The sequence below is a fragment of the Telmatherina bonti genome (assembly GCF_933228915.1).
Source record: "Telmatherina bonti genome assembly, chromosome: 14".
NCBI classification, from domain to species: domain Eukaryota; kingdom Metazoa; phylum Chordata; class Actinopteri; order Atheriniformes; family Telmatherinidae; genus Telmatherina; species Telmatherina bonti.
This window is the reverse complement of record NC_136612.1, coordinates 13,576,657-13,587,226: the sequence shown is the minus strand read 5'-3', so window position 1 is coordinate 13,587,226 and position 10,570 is coordinate 13,576,657. Positions and strand designations below refer to the sequence as shown.

Genomic DNA, 10,570 nt, shown 5'->3' with positions numbered 1-10,570 from the left:
TATCCTATAATAGAAACCAGCTGATTGCATCAAGTCATGACTTCTGATCAAGTGGCAACCTCCGGCGGTTAAACGTGAAGCCCATGCGGAAGTGCATAAACCTGCAGTTCTCCCTTCATCCACTAGGGGCTCCAAAACAGAGCAAATCCCCATAGACTCCCATGTTAAAAAGACCAACTTCACGGCAGTAATAAACATGTTTACAGCTTGGTTCAAAAATCCCTTTTCGGTTTATAGGTCAGGTTTACCTTCATGACAACTGTGGGGGGAGTGAATTTTTTTCTAACGCGCCTGTTTTAAATAAATTTAATCTTGAAGTTCGGCAAATTTAGGGGCGTGTCCTTTTGATTGACAGGTACCAATCCCCTGCTTCAAGTAAGAAGAATGTGGAACAGCCGCAGTTTTTAGCCAGTTAAAAACGTGACTTAGCTTTAGCCTGCTTACCTCCGTTAGCTGGTTAGCTCCCGTTAGCTTAATTAGCTTTTAGCCACAGAGAGTTAGGAGTTTGCTCGATGTCAATCATCCACCATGACGCTCACAGCCCCCCTCTCAGCTCCACCTCTTTGCCCATATTTGTATGGCATGCCTCTGCCAAGATGGCGAAGACCTGCAGAAAAAAGGAGAAATAAGTTAAAGACGGCAATATTGGCATATATTTATGCATTAATATATTAGAGAAATAGAGCGAGGTACGTCTCAGTGCATCAGGTAACACATGGTGGACAGATCAGATTGTGAAGCCATGAAGTGAAGAATTAAAGAAAAAGCACAAAATGAAGAAAAACAAGTTGTATGACCTGCAATTATAAAAGAAGACGAGGTAAGGCCTGACTTGGAGGCAGACCTTGTGGAAACTGTGTAGCCAGAAATAGCGCTCTTTTGACTTCAATCAGCTCTGATTGTGAGATAAGTGCTTCCAGTGGGGCATATCCCAAAGAGCAACCCCACAGTTCATGTCTTATTTCAAAGTTTATATGCAAAAAAAGTATTAGGTTGCACGAGCCATCTTCATTTAATAATAAATACGAAGCTGAAATCCATGAAAGCATAATGATCGTACTAAAAGGCAGCTCTGCAAAGCTCCTGGGATTGAAATATGACTGACGTTGCTGTGGATTTTAATAAACACAGCTGCAAGTGAGCAGAAACAAAGCCACGAATAAGCAGAAAATGCCTAAACAGTCATTTATCTGCAGAATGGAAACTTGTGGAGCTCAGATGGAGTAGGAACCTACTTGAGGATAAAAAAAAAAAGTGTTGAGGATTTAAATAGGATAGGAAATGGGGATGTTTATGTTTCCATATAGACATGACTTACATTCAAATATGCTCAGTTTATGTCTAATCAAAACGCTCCCAAATGGCCGTCTCTTCCTGTGTTTATTTGCAGCAGAAACTCCCCACTGACTGCAGCAACTAGATCCAACAAAGCTTTTTTTTCACCTCGACTCTTTGGACAGATTTCACCTTGGGAATAAAAAGGGGGCATTTTTCAAAGGCCTGTCTGGCTTCTTTTTAAATTTAAAAAAAAAAAAAAAAGGAATGAGGCAACAGACGTTAGAAACGTTATTAGACGTCTGCTCTGGTGAAGGAATTTACACATTCCACAAAGCACACTGTATGTAAATTACACTGTCTGCAACGTTCGGAGGCCACTTTTTAAGATTTGTATCTGTTTGATGATGTGGAAAACATTCAATTACAACTTTTGCTGCGCCAAAGCTTGAGTTTGAAGTTTCAGAGCCAGTCGGCTCTGAGTCTGAATAAAGCAGCAGCCTGCAGACAGAGCAGACTGCAGACTATGAGGTAGTTTGCCTGACAGTCAAACGCCTGGCAACATGGAAGAATGGAAAAGAAACATGTCCAACATTTTACATGTGTTCTCTCCATTTCCCCTTATTAGGAGCTCAGAGAGAGGTCACAGCCCAGCACAGCTGCACATGAAACAGTGTGGCACTGATGCAGGACTTTGACAAAAGCAAGCTATTTCTGGGATTCCCATAAATGTCTCGCAGCAGGAAGATTGCTGCAGAGTACATTTGACTTTTTACTTTTTTAAAAACTTCTTATGAATCACTGGATCCCTTCTTATCAACACAAACACTTTGTTTGATATCTGAGCAAAAAAACAGGACATTCCTGCTTCAGGGCCAAAAGACATTTAATCTAAATGTGATTATTCTACTTAAAAGCATGATGTTCCAGCTACATATACTGTAACTTGACTTGCATGTAACTTCTCAGCCATGATTCCACATTTAGCTCACAATGTGCGCACAGGTTCTTTCATTCAAAGAGGTGTGAATTCTTTTCATTTGTGTTTGCAGGCCGACATCTCACATGCTGGCTGTGTGTGCAGTCGATGCGGTGAGGTGAGAATCCCATGTTGAGGTGCAGTTCTGCACAGACTATAGATAACTTTTCAGATCAGATGGATGCAGCAGGTTTAAATGTGTGCTGCAGTGGCTGCAGAGAGGTGTTATGTATTAGTGGTGTGAACTGAAACCATTAAAGCGGCCTGTTAAAAGGAACAAGCACAGTGCATGACTTGCTAAAAAAAAAAAGAAAAAAAAAAGAAAAAAGGTTTTGGATGCTAAATGAGATGATCTGAAGTAATGTTGACAACACAAACAGTATCATGACAAAAACAGAACTGACTGGCTTCCTTTCTACGAGCCCACTTACGTCACAGGAAAAAAAAAATCATCCAGACCCCGGCATGCTGGACAGAACATACTGAAAACAGAAAGGCCCTCTGGCTGTGAGACGACTGGGTGGGTCCGGACTGGTCACTCCGTGCTTGTGGTCTGAGACAAGGAGCAGTGACAGGGCAGCTCCCCACTGTGGGAAAAGAAAGAGGAGAGCTGAGAGTCCTGCTGGCATGTCTTTGTGTGTTAACTAATCAGAGGCAGCACACTGAGAGGCTGTCACAGCGTCACTGTGGGGGGTTAAATGAAACAGGTCTCGAGAAACGAGGTGCATCACAGCCTTGTTATCAGAGGGTGGGCTATGAGAAGCAAGCTGGGGGGAGGGGGGGTGGGGGTAATACTGCTCAGCTCCAACTCCCATTGGAAATAATATAAACAGTCATAACACTGATCCAAGACAAGCTGAAGTGGAGAGCAGAGTCGTTAACATAAATGACGACTTAAAGAAGCTCAAATCTGGACCTACAGGCCACGAATCCAGGAACAGAATCCTAATCAAACCATGTTCGTAAACACGTCTCATTAACCAGGCGTGGAAATGAGAAGGCTGCCAAATATGTGCACTAAGTGTCAGCCGCACGTCACAGATCTGGCACATGGAGACGGATCCGGAGAGTGACCTCATCTGTGTTTTTTCTGAAGGATATCCCTCTCCTTTCTAGGCACAATGAGACCGCTTCCTGTTTAAAGAAGACCAAGTCCAGTCCTTTACTCATCCACCCTCATCTTACGTAAGTTCCCCCTTGTCCTGCTGCAAAGACATTCAGTGATCACAGCAGAGAAAAAGGATCAGTGTTACTGACAAAGCCCGGAAATGCTTGCGCCGTAGCAAGCAGTGAGTTAACAAAACTGAGTAAGCATACCTGTGTCATTGACAGTATTTATTGTAGTATTTATATTCAGTGACTACATGGAAAGTTACCTGTTGTCAGTCGGGTGCCAGGTTGTAGGATTCCAGGTTTATCCAAGTTAAATGAAACACATATATCTACAAAAAAAACAACAAAAAAACATACAAATCCACATTTGTTTGAAATTTGTAGAAAATTTGGCTTTTAAATGTGATGTGTATGCAGGATTCTGTCTGTTTACCCCCTGGGGGGGGACTTGATGAATTTGTTAAACTAAATCAAATAATGGACACAGACATTAATGTTGTAAACTCAAACTTTACACATTTAATTTTATTTTTATTCAAAACAGCAGAAAAAAGGGGGGAAAAAAATCCAAAACTGAACAGACCTAAAATGAAATTTGAAGTCATTTAACCAACAACTTGAACATGTTACTTTTGACTTTTTAAATGTTTTTGTCCACACTTTCCATTAATAGACATTAATATCTGAGAGTAAATCAGACTGTGTTGATGCTTCAAGTTGGTCACAGAGCAGAGATGATCATCTTTTTTTTGTGTGTTTTTCGTTAGGAGATGAGCTACACAGCAGCTGCTGCTACTAACAGGGAAGAATAAAAGATAAATGCTTTTATGTTACTCACTAAAAGTCTTTAATAACAACAGATAAAGTCACTTGACTTAATAGTTGCTTTTTCTTTAAAGTCACTAAAGTGTCTGAAAAATAGTAAAATATAGTGCCAAAAAGTGAAGTTTTAGCAGATCTCTACAGTGTGCATCAGTTTAACGGGTGTACCTGGAAATTGTGCACTGACAACCATTCCTCAGTTAAAAGAGCTCATTTTGCGTTAACATGTTTTTTTTGTAATTAATCATATATATATATATATATATATATATATATATATATATATATATATATATATATATATATATATATATATATATATATATATATATATATATATACATATATATAAAAACATGTATATGTTTGGATCTCCTGGAATTCAGTTAATTAAATAAAAAATACTCTGTAAAATGCTCCTCATCAGATTAATATGAGGCATTTTTGTTGTTATAACAAAGCAAATGTAAACCTCTCCAAATTTTCCTTCCTTAATCAAGTCCTAAAATTATTGATGTTTTGCATTTGGATCGATGCCATTGGTTGAAGAGCTCTCCAGTGGACTGGAGACCTGCAGGGTGTACCTGCCTCCCTGCATGGTGATGGCTGGGAGAACCTCCAGCTCTCCCTCGACCTTTAATTAGACTAATGGGGATAGATGGATGTTATTATTTGGACTTTTTATGTCCTCTTCTGCCCATAATAACAATTTGCTTTCTGTTTTATGTAACTGATCTTCGTGGGGATGTTTTCAATCATTTCTCTATGGATTTCTTGAAAATAAAAAAAGAAGCTATAAAAGAGCCAGTTTGCAAAAAATGAAGTGAGTTTGATGTGAGCTAAAGGATAATTACAGATTAAGGCGATCATAGTGAGTTATTTTCTGAAATGTGGCGTTTCTGAACTCCAAAACAGACCCAGCTGCTCTTACAGCTCTCACAAATGACGGTTTCTCCACTGACAAATTATCATGTGGCTTTTTTTTTTTTCATTAAAGTTTTAGAGACACTCCCCTTTTATTAGTCAAGGGAAGAGTAAGAAAACCTGAAGAGCTGCATACAGTCATAATTACACTACAGCAGCATGTTGAATTCAGAAGGAGCCGGAGGAAAAACGCACTTGGCTTTGCTTAGTAACCTGCAGCCGCGGAGAGTAAATAAGCTTTAAATTCCACTTTCTTCTTCTTATCTTGCAGGGAAAAACAGAAACTGTTAATCTGTCATCAAACGAGTTATCCTGAGGGGAAATCAGAGAAAATAACTGAAGGGGGTCAGAAGAAGGAGGGGGGGGAAAGTCGTTGAAGGGCACGCAAAAGTGTAGACCAGCCCACTTCATGTTCAGTCCTGCCCTCCTCCGTTCCCACATCACACTTACGTGTGGCTGTGGTGCTGCGTCCTCTCCTCCAGCCGTGGGATCACTTCTGGGGCAAGCGAAGTTCCCCTGGATAAGTCTCCGTGGAGGTTTTTCTCAGGTACGTAGAAACTGGTTGTTTTTTTTTTGGTTTTTTAAAAAAAATCATTTTCAAAAGATACGCGAAACCTGCTTGGTAGTAACTTCAAGTAGACAAGAGATCTCTCATCATTCCCCATAACATACCCGTCTTAACTGGTAGTCATGGCTTAAACTAATATTACCACTGAAAACTCGATATGGTTTTAGGAAACTGTCACAAATCATTGGGATTTTATCCGATAGATTTTGTTATTTGATGCGTAATTACGCGTGTGTGCGCCAACTTGGCCAAACGTTTTGCTACAATAATATGCATCACATAAGTTTGGAGTCAATTTCACATGTTTTGTTTTGTGGATTCTGCTTTTAAAAAGTTGGGGGAAAAAACAGTCATCAAGGCAAAAAAATGATTTTAAAATATTCAACTAAATGAAATAAACTTGTTTCCTCTTTAAATAATCAATTTATCCTGTTAGATAAAGTTAATTTTTCACTTTACAAACTTTCATTCCCAGCAATCAAACACTTTTGCTGTTAATTCTAATCATTTTATGCATTTTCCTCATCATAATTACCTTTCTTTACCCCTCATTTGCCATTTCATTTATTTATTTATTTCTGTTTTTGCAGGCTGACTCTCATCGCCTCCTAGTGTGCATGCCAGGCACTGAGCAAAGAAGGTGTCTTGATTTTAGAGGAAAAGTCTGAAACCACAGGAAATCCTTTCTGAGATCATCAAGAGGAACACTTTTTCCTCCCTGCATACATACGCGCCAAGAGACGAAAGAATGCACAGCCACAGGACTATCTGACATCTTCTCTGTGGATCTAAACTGATACAATCTTCTTCTTGGGAATCCCAACCATCACCGCTGCTTCTTTCCGTGCTTTCTATCCATCTGTAGCCTCATCTGCTGCGCCCATGTCTGCAGAAATGCTACAGATGTTTCGTGAGTACCAGAGCAATGCAGTCATCATCGAGCACTACAACTACACGGGGAAGCTGAAGGAGAACAAGTACAAGGATGGACTCAAACCTGAGGCCATAGCGTTCCTGCTGGTCTGCCTGCTTATTGTTGCGGAAAATGCTGTGGTGCTTCTGGCAATCTGGAAGAATAAAAAATTCCATGTGCCCATGTACTATTTACTGGGCAATCTGACTCTGTCAGACCTCCTGGCAGGTTTCACCTACATGGTGAACCTCATGACGTCTGGTGCCAACACGTTAAACATGACCCCTGTGTTGTATTTCCTGAGGGAGGGTGGAGTGTTCATCATGCTGGCTGCCTCTGTCATCAGTCTGCTGGCCATCGCCATAGAGCGCCATGTCACCATGGTGAGGATGAAGCCGTACCAAGGGGACAAACAGGGCCGGATGTTTGCTCTGATTGGAGCCAGCTGGGTGCTGTCCGTGTTCCTGGGCGTCCTGCCTGTCCTGGGTTGGAACTGCATGGGACGGCTGGACCAGTGCTCCACTGTCCTGCCTCTTTACGCCAAAAGCTACATCCTTTTCTGCATCACCATCTTCAGCGCCATCCTCATGTCCATCGTGGTGCTGTACGTCCGCATCTTCCGCATCGTCAAGTCCAACACCCAGCGCCTGGCTTCGGTCCCGCAGCGGAAAGGTCTGTACCGCAAGTCCCAGAAGTACATGGCGCTGTTGAAAACGGTCACCATTGTCCTGGGAGTCTTCATCGCGTGCTGGTCGCCCCTTTTCATCCTCCTCCTGCTGGACTTCTTCTGCCCAACCAAACAGTGTGAGGTGCTCTTTAAAGCAGACTACTTCCTGGGCATCGCCATGTTCAACTCTCTCCTGAACCCCATCATCTACACACTGACCAGCAAGGACATGAGGAAGGCCATCATCAGGCTGCTTTGCCGCCACTGCCTCCTAACCAAAGATGGGCAAGTGAAGAAGATCGGGATGCCCTTCTTAGATTGCAGCACCAGTAAGACGGATGCAGCCTCTCACAGACTGGAGGGGCTGGAGACAACAGTGTCTTCTGGTAACTTCACACCGTCTACCATTAAAGCTATTTATCCCAGGATGTCGAAGACATGACACGGTGGCTCAGTCTGACCTCAGAGCAGACACTTGGACTAAAAACTGAACCTTTAAACGGTTAAGATGCTTTTATTTCTACATTCTTAATTAAGCAAAAAACTAAAAATGGGAAGAAGCAAAAGGTTTTGTGTTGCACTTTGAAATAGTTTCAGTTATCGGTCCAAATGAACAGCTCAGTGTTTTGGGAGAATAATCTATTTTGGTGAAACATTCATTGTTTAAGTTGCATATTTTCTATAAGCAGAAATATCCATGTCGTAAGTGAAGTTGAAGTTTGTTAAGAAAAAAAATGAAGCAGCATTACTGTTGTCTTTCAGAGTCTTTATCAAGGCCAGTATTAGTCACTAGATGTTCCTTCTGGGATTTAAGAAATGAAAAGAGAGAAAAGAACTATTAATCTTATCTGTGATTGCACATAAAGACAAATCAAAAGACTTTGCGCAGCTGGTTCACATAAATACAGGCAGCCTCTGCATCTGACAGAGCGGGGAAAGCCCAAGCATGAGATTTACCCGGTTATCTCCCGCTGCCTTTGTAGCGTCTAATGACAAGTTGTCACAAACACGGAGCCTCCACGCCCCAAAAAACCATGTAATTTCTGCCATGTGTGTTCTGGTCAGCGCTGATGCCGGGACATCAGAGGGCTCGGTGGCCTGGAGACGCACTGAAGACGTCAGATGGAGGGCTGAGCTGGGTGGTTTGCAGCTTTGGAGGTCCCTCTAACATATGTAGCAACACACAATAAATGCCTTAAAGCTATAAAAGCTGACAGCAACTTCTCGGTTTCACGGGCTGGAATATGGCAGTAAAACAGTTACAGCTTGTCATCTTTATTCTGTGAAATGATACAAAGACTTCCTGTAAGCAGGAAAACAGTGAGCAGGTTGGGAACTGTCATGCTAACAGATGTATTATTGTAAAAATAATGTAAAGATATAAATATATATATATATATACTTATACAGTTAACTTTGTAAATATGTATAACTTGTCTAATAAGCTGTGCTTTTCTTTTTGTAAACTCCTCACTTAAGTTATGATACCAGTTTTATCTGTGCACTGATTAAATATATGTGAATGATTTTTACATCATGTTTCTGTATTTTTCTTTCATTTTATTTTCTCAAACAACCTTCAAACATGTCAGTGGTTGATGTCTGAAAGTTTTATGGTAATTGATCGGGTTGTCTTTGTAAAACAAATTAGTAAGCACTTCCTCTGTGCCATTTGTACAAAATGCAGCATAAAAAATAAAAAACACATTAAGATAAAAACAGATAGATTTAGGCTTATAAATAAAATATGAGAATGAGTTTTTTTTTTATTCTGTTAATAGATTACATATTTACTACTGCTCAGTATTTAAATAACATATAATTTAAAAACAAATTTAAGCTAATGCAGTAAATAATGAGGCAACATTTAATTAGATAAATAAATAAATAGTGCTGTATCAAAATTGCCTCCTCTAACACATGGAGGAGGATCAAACGGAAGGCTGAATATAAAACTGAAGTGATAAAAACCCCACCTTCATGCAAACCACATGCTAAAACCACTCGAGGCTGAGGCATTGATGAAGTTGCAGAAACAAGCCTGTGTGCGAAAAGTTTCTTTTACCGTAAGGAAACCACATACCGGAGCATGCATGGATGAGCCTCCCCAACCCTGCCTGTCATTCTGCCCACTCTGAATAACATACGAGCCGAAGTGACTATAAATGATTTCATTTTCAAGTAAACAGGAAAATTTTGTTTTAGTAGAGCCAGTCTGCAGTGGTTTGAAACCCACAGAGCTCTACGGTCAACAAACTTAAAACTAGAGAAGAAAGCAGCTGCAGGAATTTTAGTTTAAGTTTCCATTTTTAATTTTTATAAGCTAATTTCTAAATACATCAGGAGCTCTGATTTTCACTTACAGGTTATCTGCTGATCAAAGGGTAGTTAACACAAGAGACAATAAGAAAGATTAACTTCAGATAAACAGCTAAAAAAAATACTTAACAGGATCTTTGGAGATTTAACTCCTAATTATAAAAATAATTATTTCAATACAGGAGTAAACTGAACTATTAAATTTAAATATAAAAATGTTTATAGGGTAACTGGTAACTTGTTTAGGAAATTTTCCTGGAACTGGAAATAGGTGAAAATTTCCAGCCATCATCACTAGTTATTTCTCTAACAAGTTCTCAACTCTAAACTTTGATGCACAGAAAAAAATAATTCACATTTTATCTAACATGAATTATATTATATATATGTATGTATGTTAGATAAAATACGTGTGTAAAATATTGTAAATGTTTGATGCATTGTACAAAATCTGAACAGAAGTTGCGTGAAGAATCTATTAGTAAACTTTACTGCATTGAATGAGTCTGCATTAATAGCTCCACAGTGACACCTAGTGGTCAACCGATAACTTGAAATGGCCCATTAACTTTTAGGCTTTAAAATTTGTAATACAAACTTTTTTTAAGCCCAATATATAGCTTTTTCTGTCATACAGAACATTTAATCACTCTGTTGTCAAAGGGAAATGACATATTGATGCAAATTAATGTGCAGCATCTTTGAGCTCTCCACCGGGGTGCACTTTTCTGCATATTAGTTTGGACGTGTGTGCATGATACTATAGAGCAAGACACTTAACAATGCAATACAGTATTGCATAATTCATTTCCTTTTTTTTTTTTTTTTTTTACCAATTATTTACTTATTCTTGATTTAAAAGGCTGCTGAGTTGCTCTTCCATCTTCGCTGTATGATTATCCAACAACAAACGTTTTGACTTTGAGTCTGTTACCTGACAATATATATCTTTACAAATTCATTGTTACACAATAACCACCAAACTCAAGT

The 10,570-nt window shown here is 39.7% G+C and overlaps 1 protein-coding gene across 1 annotated transcript; it reads left to right on the top strand.

Moving 5' to 3' along the window:
• The first annotated feature begins 5,540 nt into the window (after nt 1–5,540).
• s1pr5a (sphingosine-1-phosphate receptor 5a) lies at nt 5,541–8,758 on the top strand. Its single transcript, XM_079252375.1, has 2 exons — nt 5,541–5,660; nt 6,272–8,758. The coding sequence occupies exon 2, from the start codon at nt 6,564–6,566 to the stop codon at nt 7,701–7,703; it is 1,140 nt and encodes a 379-aa protein (XP_079108501.1). The 5' UTR covers nt 5,541–5,660; nt 6,272–6,563; the 3' UTR covers nt 7,704–8,758.
• Nucleotides 8,759–10,570: the final 1,812 nt, after the last annotated feature.

What these genes read in the sequence shown, in the direction of transcription:
- s1pr5a (XM_079252375.1), top strand. Translation starts at nt 6,564, where the DNA reads ATGTCTGCAGAAATGCTACAGATGTTTCGTGAGTACCAGAGCAATGCA.